The 24,064-nt window shown below is 38.9% G+C and overlaps 4 protein-coding genes across 4 annotated transcripts; 3 read left to right on the top strand and 1 right to left on the bottom strand.

The window, feature by feature from the left end:
- The first annotated feature begins 211 nt into the window (after positions 1-211).
- On the top strand, positions 212-6,790 carry LOC122333498. Its single transcript, XM_043231153.1, has 15 exons — positions 212-248; positions 396-752; positions 2,478-2,576; positions 2,684-2,767; positions 2,917-3,000; positions 3,201-3,272; positions 3,820-3,912; positions 4,344-4,517; positions 4,660-4,737; positions 4,894-4,989; positions 5,151-5,234; positions 5,494-5,589; positions 5,665-5,763; positions 5,850-5,878; positions 5,984-6,790. The coding sequence occupies exons 1-15, from the start codon at positions 212-214 to the stop codon at positions 6,110-6,112; spliced, it is 1,611 nt and encodes a 536-aa protein (XP_043087088.1). The 3' UTR covers positions 6,113-6,790.
- Positions 6,791-7,127: 337 nt separating this feature from the next.
- mif4gdb (MIF4G domain containing b) lies at positions 7,128-11,043 on the top strand. The gene is made up of 6 exons (XM_043232054.1): positions 7,128-7,234; positions 8,137-8,219; positions 8,301-8,410; positions 8,499-8,654; positions 9,348-9,440; positions 9,540-11,043. Exons 2-6 carry the CDS (start codon positions 8,138-8,140, stop codon positions 9,765-9,767), a joined length of 669 nt encoding a protein of 222 aa, XP_043087989.1. The 5' UTR covers positions 7,128-7,234; position 8,137; the 3' UTR covers positions 9,768-11,043.
- On the bottom strand, positions 10,823-13,364 carry mrps7 (mitochondrial ribosomal protein S7). Its single transcript, XM_043232053.1, has 5 exons — positions 13,208-13,364; positions 12,852-13,034; positions 12,668-12,731; positions 11,847-12,014; positions 10,823-11,513 (listed from the first exon to the last, which is right to left on the bottom strand). The coding sequence occupies exons 1-5, from the start codon at positions 13,249-13,251 to the stop codon at positions 11,292-11,294; spliced, it is 681 nt and encodes a 226-aa protein (XP_043087988.1). The 5' UTR covers positions 13,252-13,364; the 3' UTR covers positions 10,823-11,291.
- A 486-nt stretch (positions 13,365-13,850) lies between these two features.
- On the top strand, positions 13,851-21,935 carry LOC122334199 (CD276 antigen-like). The gene is made up of 16 exons (XM_043232052.1): positions 13,851-14,157; positions 14,248-14,589; positions 14,690-15,037; positions 15,231-15,341; positions 15,436-15,531; positions 15,740-15,832; positions 16,332-16,406; positions 16,717-16,830; positions 17,155-17,647; positions 18,157-18,258; positions 18,490-18,558; positions 19,722-19,790; positions 19,999-20,094; positions 20,259-20,357; positions 21,147-21,165; positions 21,260-21,935. The coding sequence occupies exons 1-9, from the start codon at positions 14,103-14,105 to the stop codon at positions 17,259-17,261; spliced, it is 1,341 nt and encodes a 446-aa protein (XP_043087987.1). The 5' UTR covers positions 13,851-14,102; the 3' UTR covers positions 17,262-17,647; positions 18,157-18,258; positions 18,490-18,558; positions 19,722-19,790; positions 19,999-20,094; positions 20,259-20,357; positions 21,147-21,165; positions 21,260-21,935.
- Positions 21,936-24,064: the final 2,129 nt, after the last annotated feature.

Genomic DNA, 24,064 nt, shown 5'->3' with positions numbered 1-24,064 from the left:
CTTGGAGGGTCGGTCATTTTGCCCTGTTATGTTGAGACGCCGTTAGTATCGGAGGTGAAAGTTGTGTGGAGTAGAGCGGACTCAGAGGTTCTGGTTCATCTCTATCAAGGCGGTGAGAGTCGAGCGGAGGCTCAGCACAAAGATTATCGTGATAGAGCTCGTTTCTTCACCGATCAGATTCAGCACGGAAACTTCTCCCTCCGTCTGGACAATGTGGCAGCTCAAGACAAAGGGGTCTTCAGATGTAAGTTTACAGTCAGCAGCTTGCTGACAGAACGGTAGTTGAAATAAAACGTGTTGGTGAGTGTAAATCATTTTAGTCTGACGACACGACTAAAAAGAACAAAACTTGGCTGTATTTCATTCTGTACCACTGCAACTGTTTTTTCTTTTAGATATTTTCCTAGCGCCACGCTCGAGGCGCTCCATATCCGCGTCTGTGGGTGAAGACGTGACTCTGAACTGCTCTGTAGAGTCTCACATCACGCCTGAACACATCGAAGAGGTTTCGTGGAAGAAAACAGGTGAAGATGAAGATATTCTGGTTCTGCTCGTCCAAAGCAATGAGACTTCACCAGATTCAGCGCATGAGCGATACAGAGACAGAGCTGAGTTCTTCACTGCTGAAATCTCCAAAGGAAACTTCTCTATCAGACTGACGAGTGTCAGAACTGAGGATAAAGGGGTTTATATGTGTCAGGTGTTCGCCGGAGGACTTTCAGCCAATGTGACTGTTGTACTGGAGATACTGGGTGAGTTCACAAACATAGCAAAATGTAAAACAGTGTCTATTTGTGCCAAATTTTAATTGATAACCATATTGGTAATTTGAATATAGCATCTATCATTAGAGTAAAACCGCTTTAAATTACTTCTCATCCACATCAAACTACACAACAGAGTTGTCACAAATGTTGAAAAAAAAAAAACCCAACAACAATCTGAAATAAGTACATTGCATAAGTATTCATACCCTCAACTAAACATCTGAGGACCTTTACAATCTAAATTGTATTCTGTTCGATACAACAAGCTTTGCAATTATCTGCCATTCTCCTCCTCGCCTCCTTAACTCTCCAGCTCTGTCCGTTTGGATGGGAGCAGATGCACATGTTAAGGTTTCTCCAGCAATATTTGATTGGGTTCAATCTCAGGCTGTGGCTGGGCCACTCAAGGACATCCACAGAGTTGTCTATAAAACACTCTTGCTGTGTGCTCAGGGTCATCGTCCTGCTTGAAGGCGACCCTTCTGCCCAGTCTGAGTTTCTGAAGGCTCTGGACTGTAATATTTGCTCAGAATGCTTTGGACCGTAACCTTTTATTTCTCAGAGTCTAAGGGTATGTTAGGTGTTTGTTTTTTTGGAAAATTCCAAGTATGTTTTCATGAGTCTTTACTGAGGAAAGGACCGAGTCTTGCTACACATTAAGCTTTAAGTTTGGCGGGAGGCCAGCTCTCGGAAAGGTCCTGGTTGTTTCAAACTTCTTCCATTAAGGTTAACCGAGACTACGTGTTTCTACGACCCTTCAGCGAAACAGAATATTATCTGAACTGTTCTTGACGAAAACCCGTTTTTGAGTTCCACGGGCATTCTTTTGATCTCAAAGCTTGGTTTTTGGCCATCATTTATGGCATGTGTGTCTTTTCATATCATACCCATTCAATTGAATTTGTCGCCGTTTCAGTTCATTCAAAGTGTAATAACATCTATAAGCAAATTTTGAATGTCCCAGATATAGGCATAAATACTTATGCAATGGAATCATTTAGGGTTTTTTTTTTATTATTTTTAACAAATTTGCCAAGATGTTTAAAACCTGTTTTTTTGCTTTACCATTATGGTTTATGGAGCGCATATTGATGTGGGAAGAAGTTATTTAAAGCAGTAACAAACAAAACATGGGAAAAAATGCAGGGGTATGAATACTTTTGCAAGGCACTGCAATTTACTGCAGAAAGGGAAACTCAAAATAAACTCGAAAAGGCACTTTGTAGCCTAGCGTATAGAGAAACTCTTAAGGGCTCCAAATGTGGTAATGGATTTTAAATTAAGCTAAATTAACAGGCCTATTCATTTTGTGATGATATTATCAAATGGCATGGGCAAGCAGTAATCAATTTAAATACGAACACTAGTATTTTATAATTATATTATAAATGTTTTACAATTGAAGTTGCCTCTGATCCCTCCAAGGCTACAACATTACATAACGTAATGAGTAGTTCATATCATGCCACAACGGGAGTGCAAGGAAAAAATGGGCCCAAAGCTATATATTTCTGTGTATAATCAATAACCGTGAAAACTGTGTTTTATAACTGCACAAAAACCAAAGTGTAAGCCTAAATGAAGAAAAAATTATCAGAAGACCATTGATCTAGACCTCTTGATGCCAGACGTCTTTATTTGTTTGCACCAACAAATAATAATTTTACTATATTATATTCACGCTATTGTGTAACTGATGTTTGTTTACAGGTTTCTCTTGGCTACACTGGGTTTTGTTGATTCTCTGCATTATTGCCTGTGGATTTGCACTTCTTTTCTGCTTGAATACTTACTCCAGACGTGAAAATGGTATGATTTTAAGAAAAGAAATATACTTTAAAAAGTTCAGTTTATTATTGTTATTATTATAAATAATTTTCATTTCTAATTGGAGTTGGTATGTATCCCCACTGTAGACCAAAGGTCTCTTCAAGTTGGTCTTTTACTCTCCCCGTTTATTACAATGCTGTTGGCTTCATTCATCTGGCAAGTTATTGAAGGTATTTCATCAGAACGTTTTTTTATCTGTAAATCCAACATAACTTAATTCAGTTCTGTCTAAGAGGTATCTCTGGATTTCCGTTGACTGGAATGGTTATGCCAATTATATTTGTACATTTCTAAATCCTTTTAAAATGATATGTTTCAGGTTCTTTGTATGAGACCGTCTCTTGCTCTACGCTCTATATTCTGGGGCCTCTGAGGTTGTTTTGGGTTACACCATTAGCCCCAGGTCGTTGTTCTTGTTGTTTTTTCTATATAAAATGCTCTGTAACACTCTGCTAATCATATATAACTTAATATCTGTGTCTACTCTACTGACATCTATACATAAGCTAATTTGTTTTGAAAAAGATATTATTAGTAGGCTTAATATTTTACATTTTTATTGTTTTTTTTTGTGTTTTTAAATGACTTTACAACTTTTTGCAGATAAAAAGTTGCTGAGGTATTTTATGACAGCACATGCTGATCATGCAGCATTCATGGCAGTGATGCTTTCAGGTAAGTACATTCACACTATAAGTTATCTAGTAAACTAAACTAAAGTAAAATTAATTTACCCTTAGTTTATTCAGTTGATTTGAATTGCTCAAATAAAAATAAATAAATAAATTAAATAAAGTTAGTTATTTTAACACTTGGGATTAGGTAAAAGAAAACAAAAACAATTAAAAAAATGAAGAAAAAAAAATTCTATTTAACATTGCACATTATTAAGATTAATAACACCGTAGATTAGTAAAAAATAACGCGCAGGTAGGCATTTACCTGTTAAGGCATTGCTATCTGATGCACATTCTTCAATGTAGTAAAATGTACCGTAGTGATGTACTAAATATTTTAAAGCATTTTTCTTAAATAAAATCCCTTTATTTGTTGATGCATTGTTTTCCATATGACCCCTAATTTTCCACCAAGAGTGTATTTTGTCTATCTCTTGTAGTACTGTATTTGTTATTGGTTAAAGTTCATTGCCCAAGCTCACTGTCATGTGTTTGAATGCATATCAATGTAATAAATATGCATTTATTTATTTATTTTTTGCCAGTACTTTTAGTTGAACATTGGGAAAACATCAGCAAAGTCCTCATCGCAGGTGCCTTTGGTTTGCTTGTCCTGATGTGCCTCCTCTTCATTACACGTGAGTGATGGCCCATTAAGGGGCATTGTCCACCGTCTTCACCTCGTTTTATTGCACCGTTGAACACACAGCTAAAGCATTTCGGAAACAGTTTTAGCTGAATTAATCAGTTCGCATTTACCGCTTTTTGAAAAAATGTAAAACGAATTTTACCATCATTTATGCAACCACTTCTGACCAATATTTACAGCGTTGCTCTCGATGATTTTATATAAAAATGGCATTTAAAATTCTTCGGGAGCGTAGTTTCTCAACCCCAGTCCTGGAGAGCCCTTGTTTTGCACATTTTGCAAGTTTCCCTTATTTAATGCACCCGATCTCTAACGTTTTCCTATTGGAGATATTCGGGAAAAGTGAAGGAAATTCGCTTTAGATGTATTGTTATTCGTTGAAACAACTGATATATTCATACATTTGTTTTTATAATTTAGGTTTTTTAACAAAATTGGCCAAAGAGGAGGTGCTGTCGTGCTCTGGAGGGCTGTGTGATAGATGCAGGAGGATGTACGGCAAAGTTCAGCTGATAGTGGCTACTTGTAGCTTTTCGTGGCTGGCTTCATTACAGCTTGCCCTTCTGCTCTACATTCATTATGCCTCAGACAAAGGTGAGCAAGAACATTTTGACTTGAGCAAAGGCTGATTGAGAATTAGCTTATTAACATGCCCGAGAAGCGTACGGCTTTGTCTGCTGCTTGCATGCAGTCGGAGTTTAATCCTTTACTCTTAACGGCCTCTTTCTTTTTTAAGTGTTCATCATTACGGCTCTTCCGGTTCTTCATTGGTTGGCTCATCTCTATTGTACTAAAAACAGCACACTTCAGTTCTGTAAGTATGAGAAGTTATATTTCACGCTTTTATGACTGAATCAACCAATAAAAGGTCAAAATTGACTTGTGCTATACAAGTGGTGGCTCCAATCTTTGAGTTGGTGGCTCTCAAAGTTTTTTTTAGCATGTTTTCACTTTTTCCTATTCTTTTCAGGCCTTCTTTGTCTACACAAAGTAATATGGCTACTGATGATTGCGATGAGCGTTGCAATGTTGCGTTTTTACATCATGCTCTTGAGAAATGAACACGGTATGAATCTATTTTTAATATTCATACATTTCTACGATATATCTGCATCGATTAAAGCGCCATTTTTAACACACAGAAGCGGAACAGAACATAATTTGTTCTCTTTCCAATAAACGCAGGCAGTGCTTTTTTTTTTTTTAACAAAGACCTTTCATTTCCAGATGACGCCGGACTGGTGTGTGTGGCAGGATTTGTTCAAGCCCTGTGGGTGCTCGCATTTTCTGAAGTTCCAGTCCACTATCAGAGTAAAGTATCAGACTTCCTCCGTGTTCGTGGGTTGTTTTTTGTCGGTCCTCTGGTTTGATTCTCATCCACAAGGCTTAAGTGAGATAAACGAGTGTTGTGAGTCTGCCAGGGATCACCATACAGCTGCCAATCAATATATAAGCAGCGGTTAATTTATCCTTTTCTTTGCATCGTACGTTTCACAACGCAACAGGAATGGCCTTTTTTGAGCACGAACGATACTACAGATTGGCTGAATCCAAAAACGTTTGCTTGCAGAGCTCCGATTGAGGACATTTATCTTCCTGTATGGATCAGCTGGTCTGGTGTTGGTGAACTCGGCCGCGCTGATGACGGATCTGATCACGAAAGCAGGTGAGTGGGCACCTTTCCGACGAGATTGCCGAGGTCAAAGCGCGCCGTCTGTTTAAAACAGATCTCCTTTCGCAGTCGGCGGCGTGCGTCTGGTGGGAGATTTGAGAGTCATCGCATTTCCGTCCGAATGGCTCTTCACCCTAGCACTGATGATTTCAGCCCTCGCTGCTCCCCGTGAGTAAAGAAAGGAAGTGGATTTTATCACTGCATGAGGCTGATCGGTTGTTACTAATCAGATCTTTTCCTTCCCCACATCTCAGGCAACAATGAGTCCATTAATGCTTCTCCGGTAAGTTTTTATGAATCCATACGAATTTGACCTTTAAAAAGTAAAACAATTGAAAGATGTCATGTGGATGATGTTCAAAAATGCATTTTTCTCTGCTAATTACAGTCAGCTGATTTTAACGGGACTCCTGGTAAGCAGGCCCTATCGATATGGACCGGACGAGTGAAATGGAAAATTTGGAAACGCGCCGAGAAGAGGAGATCTGCTAAGAGCGAAGCGGTCGGCGCTTTCTGAAAGATCTGACTGAACTTTTTTTAACTGGGCGGAGGTTTTCTGGTCTGAAACATGTCTGGCACGAATGATGAACAAGGTATTTTTTTGGTCTGGATAATTATTAAGCAGAGACTGTTGCACCTTACCGTGGTATCTGTATCTAAAAAGACGGCACCTTAGAGATTCTACTTCAGGTGACTCAAAAAGTATGCGTTGCATATTTTTCCTATGTATTTATAAAAAGCCTATTTTGATACTTAAATGAACAATTCGTTAATGTACATTTCATGTCTTTTTCTCTATTATTGCTGACTTCTTTATTTACTAAAGTAATCAGCATTCATTTTTCTCTGTAGTACTGTATTGCAACTTCCTTTCGAGGACTATGTGTATATTCTTAAGTTAAGATTGAAACTGAATCCTATATATTATAAATATATTTCTGTATATTTTTATGTTTTATGTTGTTTATGGTTGTTTTATTGTGGCCGTGCCAATTACTGAGAATGAAATGCCAGATGAACCACGTCAAGCAGAGTGCTTGTTATTTCCAAATAATTCACTGGCATTATAAATTGTGTATAGAAATGAATGCACTCGTGTCATGATGGCAATTTTATTGTGATCTGTACATCTTTATCTATGGTTTATCATACCAAAACGTATGTTTTGGAACAAATAAAGCAGATGGAGTACTGAGTCACGGGGTTGTGTTCTGACTATAGATGTAGCCTATGTTTATGCAATAAACAAGTATGGTTCAGTAAGTTCAACCATGAGGAGGTTTTACAATTTTAGTCAAGCTGGTGTTTCTCTCGTCTCTTGTTTCGCAGTTGGTACAAATAACATAAACGCCGAGGTTGGGTTTGGAATACATCGTTTTAATAAAGTAATTTGTTCATATGCTTTCTTATGAGCCGCCCCCAAGCGGACACGCAAAGGAGAGAAGCTTATTAATATTAACGTGGTCGCGCAAACATTACGAATATTCAAAATAGAACCAGCCCTCTTCAGCCAATCAGGTAGGCCGACCGAGACGACGTCACGTTGCGTAATTAATATTCATGAGATAAAACGCCTAGATTGGTTTACCGTGGAGGACCGCAGGAAAAGAACGAGATTAGATATGTGAAAACTACTAAAGTAAGTGTTCCCCCCGTTTATGTACGTTTAACGTTTCCCCTCTCGCTTTTTCATTAGCGTAAAACTTTTTATATGTATTTCGTGGCCCCGTTGAATGTTTGAAATCCGCTAGCATCGCGTCAAGCTGGGACGTAAACGCGCATAGGTGTGCTTCTGTCGTTGTTTACGTGTATTTTAAAGAGTTTCAAGGTGAGAGCGTGCATTTTGAGTTTGCCATGGTCTTTAAGTGAAGTTTTAATTCTCTTTTGCGCGCTTCGAAACAAAGCGAGCTTAGTTCTTCGCTAACTTGGGTCGGGCTTTCGTGCATTTGTTTTGAAAAAGTAAAGATCAGGCCCACAATCGACCGTAAAGTTACAGTTTGCGGCTAATAATAGTTATTAGTCGTTTGCCGTGAAGTTGTTGCGTGTTTGCAGGAAGCGTTTGGGCCGGTTGGTGTAATCCGTTTATCCCCGTTTGACACGCGAGCTGCTCTGATTCCTTTTCAAAGTCAGATTGATGACTGCACATATTTCACACATCGTCTGCTTCACCAGGGCACGGAGACAATATGGCAAAAGTGTGTCATTGGACTCGCATTGCTATTGGAAGTACTAGTAGTTCATGCAAACTGGACAAAAGTTTAGATAAATACTTCATGTTAGTCATTCAGCAAAATATAAATAAATAAAACTCATTTTAAACCTTGCCTAGCATTGCATATTCACTTGATGAAATTAAATTGTGGCATTAGATCATAAGATTCGACAATAAGCATCGCCAGGATTGTAGCTCGGCTATTTCTTCCTCCTTATTGCTGATCCTGGTGTGCATTTGTTTCAGACATTTGCTAAAACTGGCGTCTCTGAAGGTTGGTTATTGGGTGATTGATTGATTGATTTCGAATCCCTGTCTTTCCTAAACAGAATGGAGAGCTCGTCTAAAGAAGAGTACAAGATCCAATCGTTTGATTTGGAGACGCAGAAACTCCTCAAAACCGCCCTGAAAGGTCGTCATCTTTAATCAACGGCGGTTTTGCGCGGCGCGTTTTACAGTCAGGCTCACGAATATGTGTGTTTTTCCTCGTCAGACCCAGGCTCCGTTGACCTGGAGAAGGTGTCCGGTGTAATAGTGGAGCAGTCTCTGAAGGACCAGGTCTTCAGTAGGGAGGCCGGACGCATCTGTTACACAATCGTTCAGGTAAACAAATGCATTGCATTTTCTTCAGTGCATTAAAAACGGTCACGTTTGTAATCTAGTTTATTAAGACGAGTTGTGTTCACTTCAGGCCGAGGCCAAACAGACCAACGGGAACGTGTTTCGGCGTAACCTTCTGAACCGGCTTCAGCAGGAATTCAAAGCCAGGGAGGAGACACGGAAGAGATCCACCCAGGAGTGGGTTTGCCTCGTGTCCTTCATCTGCAACGTCTTTGACTACCTCAAGGTGAATAGTTGCCTTCTGTTTTGATACCGTTTTAAATGCGCAATTTACCCGAAAATGAACGTTTGCTAAAAATGTAAAGATGTAGAAGAGTTTATTTTGCATTACTTCATCTTTTGCTCATCGGTGGATGCTCTGCAGTGAATGGGTGCCGTCAGAATGAGAGTCCAAACAGGTAATAAAAATGTCAAAATAGTACACCACTCCAGTCAATCAGTTAATCTAATACTGCTTTTTCCAGAGACAAAGTGGTTAGAGATATGCACATGTAAGCACTGTTTACATTTAAAGTTTACAAGCAAAGCAGTCCAAAACGTCTTTAAACGCATTCGTCTGGTGAATTCTGTCATATCATTACCATTAAAACTTTAGGGTGCATTTTATGATGCTTTTCACAAAGCGTTAACTGATGGACTGGAGCGGTGTGGATTATTGTGATGGTTTTTATCAGACGTTATTCTGACGGCACCCATTCGCCGCAGAGCATCCATTGATGAACAAGCGATGTGACATTCGTTTAAATCCGTTCTGATGATGAAACAATCTCATCTACGTCTTGGATGTCTTAAGAGTGAGTGAGTTTTCAATCGTTTTTGATTTCTTGGTGAGCGTCTCATTCCAAATTACAATTGGGGAAAGTATGCATGCTTACTATAATTAAGAAAATGCATACGCTTTACGTTCTTTTTGCTGCAGGTGAACAACATGCCCATGATGGCCCTGGTGCACCCCGTCTATGACTGTTTGTTCAGACTGGCCCAGTCTGATGCCCTGAGGAACGAGGAGGAGGTCAATCCTCAATATTATCATTGACTAATTGAGCAAATAAATTGGCAATGCGTCAATAATGGTAGTTTTTTCAGGAAACCAAACTCTCTGTTTCCTCAGGTGGACTGTCTGGTGCTACAGCTGCACCGTATCGGAGATCAGCTGGAGAAGATGAACCTGCAGCTCATGGACGAGCTGTTCAATCTGCTGAGGGATGGATTTCTCCTGCAGGAGGACCTGAGCTCCATGGGCCGCCTGCTCCTCCTCGAGATCCTCGAGTTTCGCGCAGGAGGCTGGACGCTCAGCGAAACGGCTCAGAAATACTACTACAGTGAAGTGACGGACTGAGGCCTCCTCCAATCAAGAGCAGCAACGCCATACGACGTTGATATTTGGTTATATTTTGGTTTTGCGACATCGGGTGCTCAAAACCCAACATGAATTCAACGTCTGATGTCAATGTTACATTGATGTCCAATACAGCCGTCATCTGACTTTGATATTCATTGTTTTTAGGTTGTGTAACCAAAATCCAACGTTAATTCAACGTCGGAGTGATGTCAAATACTGACTTATCATTTTCATCCAAAATGCAACGTCGATCTGACGCTATACAGACGTCCGACGCCTGGAGGAGAAACAAGAAGGCGGGACGAAATTGCAATCCGTAGGAACAAATCGAGGAGGTTTTTTTATTCGTCTTTGATCAAGGCTTGGAGATTCACTTGGTATGAGGTTTGATATGAAGTAGAAGACTGGTCAAACTTAGATGCAATACTGGCTTTTGGTTTGACTTTTTGAATTCAGCTTGCTTTCTTGATACACATTTGCGGTTATAGTATCATTCATTTACTAAAAAAAAAGTTTTACAACTTTTCTCAAATGGCTGTCAATAAGGCCAATTGGAGTTTAACCAATGCTTGCTGGTAGTGTTTCCTCAGTTGCAAAGTCTTGCCGTTTTAATCGGTTTTCTTATTCAACGTCCTTTTTAATAATGGCAAATCACAGAAGATAGATTGTGACTTGTTTCATATCTGCTTCCTAATGTTATGGTTTGGAAAACCCCAACAGATCTGCAAAAAGTAGTCCGTGTTGTAACGTTACAGAAATGTTAATTCAGCTGTAGCAGCATTAAAATCAGTTTATTTTAGTTTTATACTCATCAGATTAACAAAAATGTCTGTAATCATAGCACTAGAGGCGACCTAGATGATTTTAATATCAATGCATTTCATTTTAGTTGAGATTAGGTTTATTTTACTTTTAAGTTGATTAACAATTCACCTTGATATTTTTATTGTATAGAGATTTTTATTGCACTTTAAAACACCTTAAATGTAAATCAAAGTGAAATTTGTTCTGAAGGAGCAAAAGCAGTTTTCTAGAGTAAACGAAACGCAATATTCAGTTAAGAATAATATTTTTATACTATGAAGAGAGTGGATGCATATCCAGCAATACTTTTACAGGTTGTGGATGAAGGCATTAAGCGTCATAAGTTTGCATGCGTTTACAGAGCTACAGCAATTATATATATCTCAAGAAGGTCCTGTGGACTGAATGTGGCGCGATATTCCAATTTTTTTCCATTTAATATAAAATAAAGCTGTTTTTGATTCCTGAACCGATTTCTCAGGCTCTTGCAGATTAGACGGTACCTTCTACAGTTACAAATATGAAGAAATGAAGTATTTTTGTGCACGAGATTGCAATTGAAATCTCAAGAACGTGTCACAGACTGGTTTTGTAACACCGTTCAACTCAAAAATGTGTGACTTATAGCTTTTATTTACTGTCACACAAAGATGAACAAGACCACACGCGTTCTCGTGTCCTTTTCGTGCGATGCCCATCCTCCCCAAACCCCCGTCTCTACCACCAGCGGTAGTGTGCGTATGCCCTGTTGGCTTCGGCCATCTTGTGAAGGTCGTGCTTGCGCTTCACCACGTTTCCCTCGTTGGCGAAGGCGGCCAGCAGCTCCTGCGAGAGTTTCTCGTACATGTGCGTGCGGCGGTGCTTGTTGTCCCTGCACTCGGTGATCATCCACTTCATGGCCAGAAAGCGCCGCCGATTATCCGAGAGAGGAACCGGCACCTGAAGGACCCATCGAGTAAGACTCAACATTACATCTCTTTTATAGAGCTCAGGTGCAAAAAAGCTCTGGTTTTGAAAGCCGTTTTTGTTTTCTTTACAGAAGAAAGTCCTAAAGGTTTGAAAGGTGAGTAAATCATTTACTGAATTATCCCTATAAACATCACTGAGGTAGAAGGACACCATTTTATTAGATGTTAAACATCTATATTGTCTGCAAAGATTTCATATCACGTTGACTTTCATTCGTTTGTCGAAAGAGAGAGATCTATTATTAACCAAACATCTGACTAGATCGTCTCAGAGGTGTGAAATATAAATACGAAACGTCGTAACCTGGTAAGTTTTCCCTCCTTTCTGGATGCTGGCCAGGCCAATGATGGGTTTGCAGTTCTCCAGCGCCTGATGGAAGATGGTGTACGGATTGCACTGGATCTCTTCTCTCTTAGCTGCCGGAGATTTGTGGTATTTCTCCACCTGTTTTCTCTTCACGTTCTCCAGCGTCTGGACAGACCCAAGTGGAAGTTACGTCAAATTTTATGAACAATTTTGTTAGATTTTCGAAAGGGGTCTCCTTATGCTCACAATTTAGCTTTATTTAAATGCACAGACAACTGGAACATTGCAACGTTGTTAAAATTTACTGTACAATATTGTATGAAGCATGAAGCAAAGCTGAATTTATTAATTACTCCAGTGTCTCACGATCCTTCAAAAACGATTCTAATCGTATTATTATTGCGCTCAATTATCACTAATGGTTCTTATTGCATCAAATTATTTCAAACCTTTTTTGACGACTAGAAAGCATTTAAGTAACGCATCGCAGTTTCCACAAACATACAAGGCAGCAGAACTTTTTTCAACATTAATAAGACGTTTCGTAAGCAGCAAATCAGAATTTTAAAAAAGGTATCTAAAGGATCATGTGACACTGACAACTAGAGCACTGATGCAAAAAAAAAACAGCATTACTGTCAGGAATACCGTTTTTTTTTACATTTATCTTAAATGGCCGCAATATTATAGGTTTACTGCATCTTTGGTCAAATATATACACCGTTAATGAGCAGAAAAGACTACTTTAAAAACATTAAGAAATTAATTATCCTAGAGTCTGACCACTAGTGTGTGTATAATGGGATTTTGATATGCACCTGTGTTATGATTCCTCTAGCAAGGACTTTGTTGCCATCTTGCATCATCATGTTGACGAACTTGCTGTTGAAGTAAAATAGATAATCAGTGCTATGAAAGATCCATATACTGTGGAGTCCAAACATATAGGTGAAAAAAACATATATATATATGTATATGTGTGTGTGTGTGTTTTGCCTTTACCTGATGAGAGTGTCGTTTAAAGGAGAGCTGGTGTCGCTCGAAAGCGCTGCTTTTATCGGTCTGACTTTCTTCAGTTCCTGCAGCTCTTTCTCTTCAGGACTGAGCTCTGATTCCGGGGTCTTTTGACTGGGATCAGGATCCAGATAGTACGGATTATACCGACTCCATCTCACCAGACACAGACTGAGAGAAGATGCAGAGAAATCAGAGCAAGCTGAAACACGCTGTTAAAAACACATGGTTCGGTCTCAGCGGCACGTCGCACACATTATGAATTACACAGCAAGGCTAACGCGATCTAGGTCTAAACCTCGGGCATTCGTGGAAAAGGACGTATATAAACTAGTAAAATGTACCTCGGTGTCCAAGGTTTCAGTAAATGTCTGACGGAGGCTGCCATCTTTAGGACTGTATAACAGATCTGTCTCGGATCAGTTCGGGTGATCAGACTGTTTTATGTTTTATCAGAGGGAAACTACAAACTCGGGTCTCAGATCAGCGGTAAACTCGACCGTGAAAGGACCCCAGCCGTAGAGCGCGTCTTCAAATATCGCCTGAGTAAAATAATACCACACTATTTACTTTTAATTTAAAAAATGCGAATGTCTCGCATTTTACGCTTATATTTTCTAGTAGCTATAAATTCGTTCTTGCTCAGCGTCTACGTAATAGTTATTTACAAAAAAAGACGAAAAAGAAGTCGGGCAGACGGTTTTTCCTTTAGGCTGTGTTTATGTCTACAAATGTTGGTACTGCCCCCCGGTGTCTCAGATTTATTAATTTTATTTAAAGCAAACAAACACAAAGTTCAAGTAAAGTCGTAATGTTTTACATTATTTCGCCTTTAACTGTAAAAATAATAATAATACTATATATATATATATATATATAATTTTGGCGAAGAGATTAGCTCTGTAACAGTAATACCCGCGTAAAAGTAACTTAATGAAAAGCGTCTGATACTTTTTTAAGCAAAACACAATGCGCAATTAAAGTACATCCCTAACTAAACAAGAAACGACAACCTCATTGGATTGCAAATCTTTTAAACTGTATGTACTAACAAGTTAATTTTCGCGGGGATATTTCAAAGCGCTTGTTTTCATTGGTTCAGCTTAAGTTCAGCGTAATTCAATAAAGCGAAAGCGAAAGTGAAAGTTTTTCTTGAAGCGCGTCCTCCCGTGATCCTTTTTTTAAAAACGTTTTCATGATTATTTATTATATAATGGTAGATTTGTCTGTTTTTAACTCATGATGGGCATGCTTGGCTGTGTTTTGATGTCACTGCTTGTGATGGTCGCTGATGGTAAATGATCGCTTTAGCTTGTGACTTGGAGAAAAGCCTTCGAGATTCCTCTTTTTTTCACATTTATTCATTTTGTCTGTTTCTTGATAGGCTTCGTCGTTCACGGTTCCTCTGGTCCTCTGGTTGCTCCTCTGGGATCTTCAGTGGTTCTGCCCTGTTATGTTGATAAACTCTCATCAATGAAGGGTCTGGAGGTGGAATGGAGAAGAGCAGACTCAAACGCTCTGGTTCACTTGTTTCTGGACGGTGAGAGTCGACCAGAGTCCCAGGAGCCGGATTATCAGGATAGAGCTCATTTCTTCACTGATCAGATTCAACACGGAAACTTCTCCCTCCGCCTGGACAACCTGACAGCTGAAGATGAGGGACGATACACATGTAGAGTTTATAGTCAAGAAGATTCTGGAGAAGTTCTGGTTCAGTTAAAACATGGTGAGTGAGAGCCACCTGAATTCTGGTAAAAAAAAAAAAATATAGAAGGAACTGGATGTGTTTAATGTAATGTAATTTAAACCATTCCTTACTCTTTCAGAGCGATTTCTGGTATTGGGATCCGATCGGTCCGTGTCTGCGTATGACGGCGAGGACGTGACTCTGAACTGCTCTCTAGATTCTCACGTCTCACTCGAAGACGTTGAGGTGTCTTGGACAAGAACCGATGGAGGTATTCTGGTTCTGCTCTTCCAAGACAATCAGACTTTCTCAGACTCAGTGGATGAGCAATACAGAGACAGAGCCGAGTTCTTCACTGCTGAAATCTCCAAAGGAAACTTCTCTCTCAGACTCAAGAGTGTCAGAATTGAGGATAAAGGGGTTTATATGTGTCAGGTGTCCGCCGGAGTGCTTTCAGCCAATGTGACTGTTGAACTGGAGCAACTGGGTGAGTCCGAAAACATAGCATGAACTAAAACAATGTGTATTTGTGCCACATTTACATAGACATCCGCCTGTTTGCAAAAAACCTGACAATATGATTGTAGGAGGTTATTTAAATCAGTTGTGTTTAATTACAAACGTTCAGCGATTTTAAATACGTGTGGATGCAGATGTTACACCTGATTTTTGTTTCCCAGGTTTCTCTTCCTGGCACATAGCTGTGCTGTTTTTCTGTATTGCCGCTGGCTTGGCAGCTGTGCTTCTGCTTGTGTCTCTGATCTGGTGCAGGATGAACAACGCTGCCGGTTGTAAGTCAGTTGTTATTTCCTGTTTTTTAACTCTGTACGCCTCGGATAAGTGTTTCGTTAATTCATCGGTGATTATTCTGCGTCTCCTCTCCAGCCATCAGCAAGAAAGTCTGTGATCTGCAGCTTTCTCTGGTCTTTTGTCCAAACATCTGTATGTTCTTGGCCTTCATGCTCTGGGGCTTCACTGAAGGCGAGTAGTTTAGTTTTAAGTTATATTTGTAATTAGTAAAATACATTTAGTATAATAATAATAATGATAATAATGTGGCACACTTGTTGATATCAGCATAACCTGTTATGGCCTGTTATGTTGATATATTCTGTAATGATTTAACTCTTAAAAACTGTCACATAATACAGTTTTTCTGATTAAATATTTCATTATTTCTGTGTTTCAGCATCTCTGAATGAGACCATCACTTGCTGCGCTCTTTATATTCTGAGGCCTTTCATGTTGATTTGGGCTATGCCTTATTTAAACTATCTTCAAGGTACGCTAGGTTTTATTATTATTATTTTTATTAAGAGTTCAGTAAATGCATTTCGTAGACACATATTAACACGTAGTATTGCAATATTATCATAATATAAGTCATTACATCTATTGCCGTTAAATACATTAAAGTATCAATTCCTGAGGCATTTATTTTTTTTTTTTATAAACCACAACCTCTATTTTCTAATTATATTCTTGACAAAAGTGTTCAGTGTAAATCTGAAGAACTTGTAGTGAAATAAAACACTTTGTCCTGCCTAAGACTTAATACGGTCCAAATGCTGAGTGCAAGCGATATACGATGCATAGCAATGCCATTAATCTTGTTAATAGAAATATTCTGTTGGGAACTGAAGTAGGGCTGCGTCGATGGGTGCTGAAAATACGCACAGTTTTGTGAATGCATGCCTTAAAAATATATTTATGAAGTATGTGAAGGATCAAGCATATATATAGAATATTAATTTGCTGTATTCAACCCTTTCTGTCAACAGGCAACCTTAAAGCATGGATCAAGTTTTTTAAAATAACCAGAGAATTAGCTATTTTTACAGTGGTCTTTTATTCAGGTGAGTGCGTGCACATGTCAAACAAGATTCAGAGTCCCGTTTCTATTTTATAAGCATAAAATCAGCTGCTTTATTCACTTGTCTCCATTAAATCCCACCCCACTCTCCAAAACCCATTAAACGTGAATTCAGCAACCCCAGTTTACCTTTCGATTGCTTTATCCTTCTTTAAATATCATGTGCATGAGCTGACCCCACTGCCCTATAGGTACAGGTTAAGTTATAACTCAAGCAACATTGTTTGCTCAGTTGTTTTTGCACAGTACTTCACCTATCTTGTGTGACAATACATTTTTATCTATTGCTTTAGCTCTTTTTGCACATGGCTGGAGATTGAGAGCACATGATGCTAGCATTGTGCCTCGTGTAGCCATGGGAATATCATTTGGAGTTATTGTGCTGTTGTGTCTTCTCTTGAGTAGAGGTAAGAGATTTTGATTTTATACATTAAACGTTAAAGATGAGTGCCAGACTGAGTATATAAGCACAGATTTATTAGGATGATAAGTTTATTACCAATGGTTTTGTTCATTTACATTTTATAGTTGTAAATGTTGCCAAAAATGATAATCAGATACATACAGAAAATACAAACTTAACTGTGTTGGGTTTTGTTTGGTAAGTTTGATTTTTAGTTCATATCTTAAGGCATCCCAGTCAAAATTGTACCTCGATGTAAGTAGTAAAGCACTATTCATTCAATACATTTTTCCATTCACGTTTGCCTTTCTTCTCCCTCCTTTTTAAGGTTTTAAAAACAAGATTCTGCATTTAATTTTAATTTCTTGCTTGTCTGTTTGCCAAATGAGCCAGCTGATGTTCACATTTGGATTTTCCTCTCTGGGTAACACCTAAATACATATCCTTTTATTAAACTAATATTCAAAAATGACATTTGCTTATTTTGTTTCTGTGTGTAAAAAAAACACACATTAATATTAATATATGCATATAATTCAGCCAGTTTCATCTTGATGTAGATCTTCTGGAATATATTCAGTGTTAACATGAATGCACAAACTGAATTTAATATGTTATCAATGATTTTTACATTTATGTTAATTTCTGAGCATATCATATGATGTGTTTCAATGACATTATGTACTGGTGATCTGTTTGGATGGGAAATAATGGATTAATGAATCATTCTCTTATTTTAGAAATTACCATTGCGGGAATTGTTTCGATTCTACTGATAAACTTTATATCGTTTTTATCTTTTCTGCAAGCAAGATTTAAATGTAAGTACATGCTGAAATTAATTTATTTTTGTTGTATTTGTATCGATGTGGAAAGAGTAAATCTCATGGCCCTGCATTTATACATTTGTGAGGATTATATGAATAAAAATACAAATGGTATAATATTTACCTAAGTTGGTATGAATCAGAAGTTGCGGTCCATTTTACTACAAACTGTGTTTTTCTTTTGTTTTTTTTTTTTTTGAAACTACTGTGAAAAATAAAAAATAATAATTGCTTGTGGCTTAATTTTATCCACTGGTTGTTGATTGTATTCTGAAAAGTGAGCTGCATGTTATGTATCAGACATCGAGTGAGTCATAGTTATGACATTTTGATTTCAGAATGTGAGGTAAAAAAAAATACATGAATTAAAGCACAAATAAACAAATCTAATCTAATCAAAATGATTTCGTACTGACTCTGAACTGATTAGTATTTAGTTCTGAGATCAGTTTTAATGTGATGTGAAATTGAATGAATGCTGATGGCCATGTTTTTATTCATAGTACTCCACCGTAGATGTATAACATCATTGTGGATGACAATGACGCTCCTGGCTGGAGTCCTATTCATGTATTTTCTTTCAGACCTATTCAGAAGAGAGAAAGGTATGCTGACGTTTTTTCATTTTCCATATACAAACGCATTGTTAAAAATGATATACAGCTGTGAAGAAAAAGCATATTTGTTGTGGGAAAGCTCAATTTTATTTCAGGACCATTATAATCCTTATTGTGTTTATTATTATCTTGACCTGGGAGAGTGATTAATGTACATATTTTTAGAATACGTTTGTTTCATGTAAGATGTTGATCAGATTTTCTTGCTTTAATTGACAGCGTACCTGGAATGGACCTGTGTCAGTTTATTTATTGAAGTTCTGAAGATGATCGTGGTCTACGTGAAAGGTATTATCTACTAATAACTTGTGCTTTTATTAACCAATTATAAAAGAACATACACGAAGTAGAAATTATGTGGTATCAAGTTTATCTTGCCACAACGCACAGTGAGGAGGATGGTTAGAGAAGTAAAGCTCACTGTCACAGAACTGCATCAAAGAGTGGCATCTCGGGGTCACAGAGTCTCCATAACAACCATCAGACGCTCTCTACATGACAACAAGCTGTTTGGGAGGCATGCAAGGAACAAGCCTTTTGTCACTAACACTCTCAAATGTAAATGTATGGAGTTTGCTAAGCGGTACTGGGACTTGAACTGGGATCGTGTGCTTTGGTCAGATTAGATTTTTGGCAACAAACACTCTTAAGTGGGCCAGGTGTAAAATAACTGATGAGTATACAGAAGGCACCTCATGCCCACCGTGAAGTATGGTGGATGATCTGTGATTCTGTGGGCCTGTTTCTCTTCCAAAGGCCCTGGAAATCTTGTCAGGGTACGCTTTGAACTACCAGGACATTTTAAATAAAACCTGATGGCCTTTGCCAGAAAGCTGAAGATAGGTAGTGATTGGGTCTTACAGCAGGATAATGATCCAAAACGTGTGGCAAAATCTAAACAAGAATGGTTCAGCAGTCACAAACTCGAGGTCCTCCCATGGCCATCTCAGTCCCCAGACCTCAAGCCAATCGAAAATGTGCTGGGGCGAGCTAAAGAGGAGAGCGCATAAGAGAGGACCCAGGACACTGGATGATCTAGAAAGATTGTGCAAAGAGGCATGGTCAAAGATCCCTCTCTCTGTGTTCTCCAATCCTGTGAAATGTTATAGGAGAAGATTAAGCGCTGTCTTGTTGGCAAAAGTGGGTTGTACAAAGTATTAACAATCATGCAAATAATTGTTGCACTCATAATTTTAAGTTTAGTTTTTTTTTTTGTTACCAAAGTAATGTACTAATATATAATTTTTAAGAAGTCCATGATCTTATACAGTGCCCTCCACAAGTATTGCCACCCCTGTTTATATAACAAAACAAAAAAGTGTACACACACACACGCATACTTGTGTGTGTGTGTGTAAACTTTATATTTAGTGCTTTATAAACTTCACAAAGTCACTTCAATAATCTTGCTGTCATATTTGCGATTTATTTATTTATACATTTTTTAATAGGGGCAGAATGTTTAGTGGCCCAGAGACGAGGACAACAGACTGAGATGAGGCAACATGAATCAAGTGCATGTAAATACGAACCGCTTATTATTATTATTATTATTATTATTATTATTATTATTATTATTATTTTATTATTTTTTCCACAATTTAGCATTGTATTGTGTCTGTTCTCTGTGGCATAAAGCCTATTTGATAATATTGCACTGAAAAGAGATCTTCATATTTTCTGTTTGATTGTTTGCTTGTTTTGTGTGTGTGTGTGTGTGTGTTAAAGTGTCTCGCTGTAATGAAATCGTGTACATGTTTGGAGCAGTTGGTCTTGTTTTTCTGATCTCTGTTACACTGATAGCAGAACTGATCCTGAAAGCACGTGAGTGGATATCTCTCATTTCTACAAATAACTGTGTGTTTCTCTGTATGTATGTGTGTGTGTGTGGAGCACCACACCATTTGTACATAAAAACCTTGCAAATGAACAAAGCCCAGTTGTGTTACAATAATGAAAGTTTTGCTTACTTTCATTTTGTTTTTTAGGAAATGGAGAGCGTGTCATTAAGGATCTAGGAGTCATTGTCTTTCCTTCTGAATGTGCTTTTGCTTTTTATTGGCTGGTTTTACGAGTACATGCTTGCTGTAAGTACCTTTTTTTTTTTTTTACAAGGTTTCCACAGGTCCTACAATTATTAGCCTAACTTTTTGAGCAATGTTCCTGTCAACGGGCAACTAGGTGAGACACAGAGGCGACAACTGATCTAAAATATCCAAACAGGAATTTGTTACCCTTCTTCAATGGCTAAAGTGCCTAAGCGACTTTGCCCAGAAAACATTGCTCAAAAAGTTGCTTGGTGTATCATCAGCCTTGCATTTACTCGTAACACATTTAAGGTCATCAAAATTTTACATCGTACAAGCTAGGGATGTCAACAGTTAATCAATGGATTAATTGTCTTTAGCCCACTTTTAGTCTTTGTGCCAATGTTCTGCTTCCACGTCTTACACTCAGCTATCCTGTGGCCAGGGTCGAGACAATAAGCATATTTGTGAAGTTTGGGATTTGGGATTTTTTAAATTCCGATAACGTAAATCACAAACAGCAGGGAGTTGTTCATAGCCAGTGTTTGAATCATCATCTTCTCAAATCACCATGACTTGCCTAAAACAAAACTAGTAAACGTCTTCAAAATGCTATGATTTTATTGAATGAACCTGAGTGCTGCACATTTCGACATCCAGTGCTGCGATGCTTTGTTTTACTGGCGAAAACGGTTCAAAAACTCCCCCTGTTGGTAAAAAATGAATGTGCAAGACTCTTGTTGCGTATTCCTGTGGTAGCCTACTGGAGGCTGCAGTCATTCTTATTTTGCTGAGACAATTATAAATATTATTAACAACTTAATCTTTCTAATGTCTCCTGTCACACAGGGAAGATTTTTACAGCTAGGTAAGTTCAGATTTTTCTGCTGTATGAAATTTGATCTTAGCATTGAGTTCAAACGTGTAGTTACCAAACAACATCTGTATTCTTTTGAACACAGGACGCATCCGAGAGTCAACTAGAGAATCTGTCTGGACCTGATCTTGCTGACACAGACACAGACACGAGAAACAAACTCATAAACATTTCCCTCTGTCTGGAGTAAAAACCAACAAACTGAGACTGAAAACTACAGTGTTAAGTGGAGAGTTTTGTAACACTTGGATAATTTTACATTGGTTGCTGAATCATTTCAAAAGTAAAATGTGATGTATTTTTGAGGCTGAATTAAGTTTGTTATTAGATTATTCTAATAATTTAAAACTAAATATTTCACAGTTTGAGGTGCAGCTCATATGTGAATGTGGTGTTTATTCAGTTAAATATGAGGGAGCTGAACGTGAAGATCTTTGAGGCTGTTGCATCAGTGGTACGAAGCCCACATTCTGCTTCAGCTAAAAGTGAAGTTCTCTTCTTTGTAAATATGTAACATGTTAAGATGATCCAGCAGTTTGTAAAGTGTCTTAATTGCATGCGGTGTGTGCGTATTGAGTTCAACAGCAGTTGGACACTTTAAGAGACTGTGATTAATGTTTAGTGATTCAAATCTGAGTTCACTGAAGACATAGAATGCTTGTCAAGATGTGTATTTCAACATAACTTGGTATGTATTACTTGGTATTGTCCATTTAGGCCCCAAAAAATGCAAAAGGCAATAAAGTGTTTGCGGGCTGTAAGACGAGGTTCTCTGTGTGTTTCTCTGTATCTGACTGTCTGGTTACTGTCTGTGATTTTAGTTTCACGAGTTCGCACTTACATATAATTAATCATAGTAACGGTAAAAGTAAGCGTGTTTGGCGTGCTGTCAGGGAGAGGGCTCGGAACTTGGTGGACTACCGAGTCCAGAGTTTTTTCCTCTTGTCCGTGAGCGGACAGGGCTCGGTGTCCGACCCGATCCCTGAGTGCCCCCCCACCCCCTGAGAGGGGATAGTAGAACTAGGAGGAATGGAGATTGGGGTGGTGGAGGGATGCTCGGAACGAGATATCGAGGTAAGAGGCTTGCGTGAATTCTCTTGCTCTGGTTGGATAATTGCGTGATTAGGAAACGAGAAGCCAGCCGCGTTAATTATCAGTGCGTGCTCCTCCCGAAATTTGTTTATAGCTAAACATCATAAAACCCAATGATAATGTAATGTTTCAGCGCATTATCACGTCCTCCAAGCCACCAGAGGGAACGGCGGTATTGCCCTATACTCCTCGACACTAGATGGCGATAGAGCATCCTGTTCCTTAAAACTCATCATTACCATCTGTTTCCAGCCCTATATCATACTGTTTTATGGTCAGTCCTGAACCTTACTGCCGTGCTACCTTGCCCAGGGTTCCAATTAAGTTGTTCTCAAGATCTTTGCTTTCTGTGTTTGCTTTGCTCTTGTTTGATTGTGTTGAGACCCTCGTGTCTATTTTATTTTGTATGCATTTTTGAAAGCTCATATTTTTGTTGTCCTTTTAACCTGAGCTGCTGAGAGTTATTGACTCCCCTTTTGACTTTGTGGACTCTATTGTGGAGGCCCAAGTGCAGAGGAGGAACAGCATCTCTGACACAGCTCACTCAGACACTGCTGGTCAGGCACCCAGAGGCCATCTCCATGTACATCATCACGTTTCTCAAGCCACAGATAACTTCCAAGTCATCCATCTGACTTGAAGTCTTCAGTAAGACTCGAGCAGCCTCACTGCCCTCACACAGGCCTTATGATTGGCCTATTGATCTGTTACCTGGACTTGCCCACCCAAGGTTGTATGGCGAAGTATCTCCAAGAGTCCCTAGATGGTGGTTTTATCTGCCCCTCCATGTCACCAGGTAGGGTGGGTTTCCTCTTTTTTTTTGTTAAGAAAGATGGCTCATTTAGCCCCTGCATTGACTAAAGAGGTCTCAAGAACATTGCTATGAAGAATCGGTAACTTCTTCCCCTCATGACAACAGCCTTCGAGATCCTGCAAGAAGCTACCATCTTTACCAAGCTGGATCTCCGTAATGCACACCATCCCGTAAGAATCAGGCAGTGGGATAAATGGAAGACAGCGTTTAACACTCCCACTGGCCACTACGAATACTAAGTCATGCCCTTTGGGTTAGCCAGTGCCCCAGTTCTCTTCCACTCTTAACATCATTGTTTTTGTCTACTTGGATGACATACTCATCTTATAACCACCAGGAGCATGTGAAACACGTCAAGAGGGTACTGGCAGAGCTTCTCAAACATGGGATATTCGTGAAACTGAAGAAGAGTGAGTTTCACGTCCCCTTTGTTGCCTTTCTAGGGTTAATTTTTAATTTTTTTTTTAATGGGAGCTTGCAAATGGACCCCGGCAAGATTAAGGCAGTGCGGGACTGGTCTAAGCCTACCTCTATCAAACAGGTACAAGACTTTCTGGGATTTGCACATTTTTACAGGAGGTTTATTAGAAACTTTGGTTTTATCGCCGAACCACTAACGTCCCTGACCAATAAGGCAAATACTCCCTTCACCTGGAAAAATAAGGCCAGTACAGCCTTTAACACCCTCAAACCAAGATTCAACTTAGTGCCTATTCTCACCATACCAGATACTGAGTTGTCTTTTGTCTTAGAGGTGGACACATCAGATGGCGTTGGAGTAGTCCTGTCTGACAGACTTGCTCAGACTCCAATTATTGCCAATTATGATGTTGGAAACTAGGAACTACTGGCTATGAAGTTACTCCTGGAGAGGAGGAACTGGTTTGACGGAGCATCTCATCCCTTTCTCATTTGGACTGATCATCAGATGCTTTCAATTTCATGCTTCCTCAGTGAAGCACAAATGGCCACAGTGTGCCTCTA

Source organism: Puntigrus tetrazona, chromosome 3, assembly GCF_018831695.1.
Source record: "Puntigrus tetrazona isolate hp1 chromosome 3, ASM1883169v1, whole genome shotgun sequence".
Taxonomy (NCBI): Eukaryota; Metazoa; Chordata; class Actinopteri; order Cypriniformes; family Cyprinidae; genus Puntigrus; species Puntigrus tetrazona.
The sequence above is the reverse complement of the archived record's forward strand: the minus strand, read 5'-3'. Positions and strand labels throughout refer to the sequence as shown.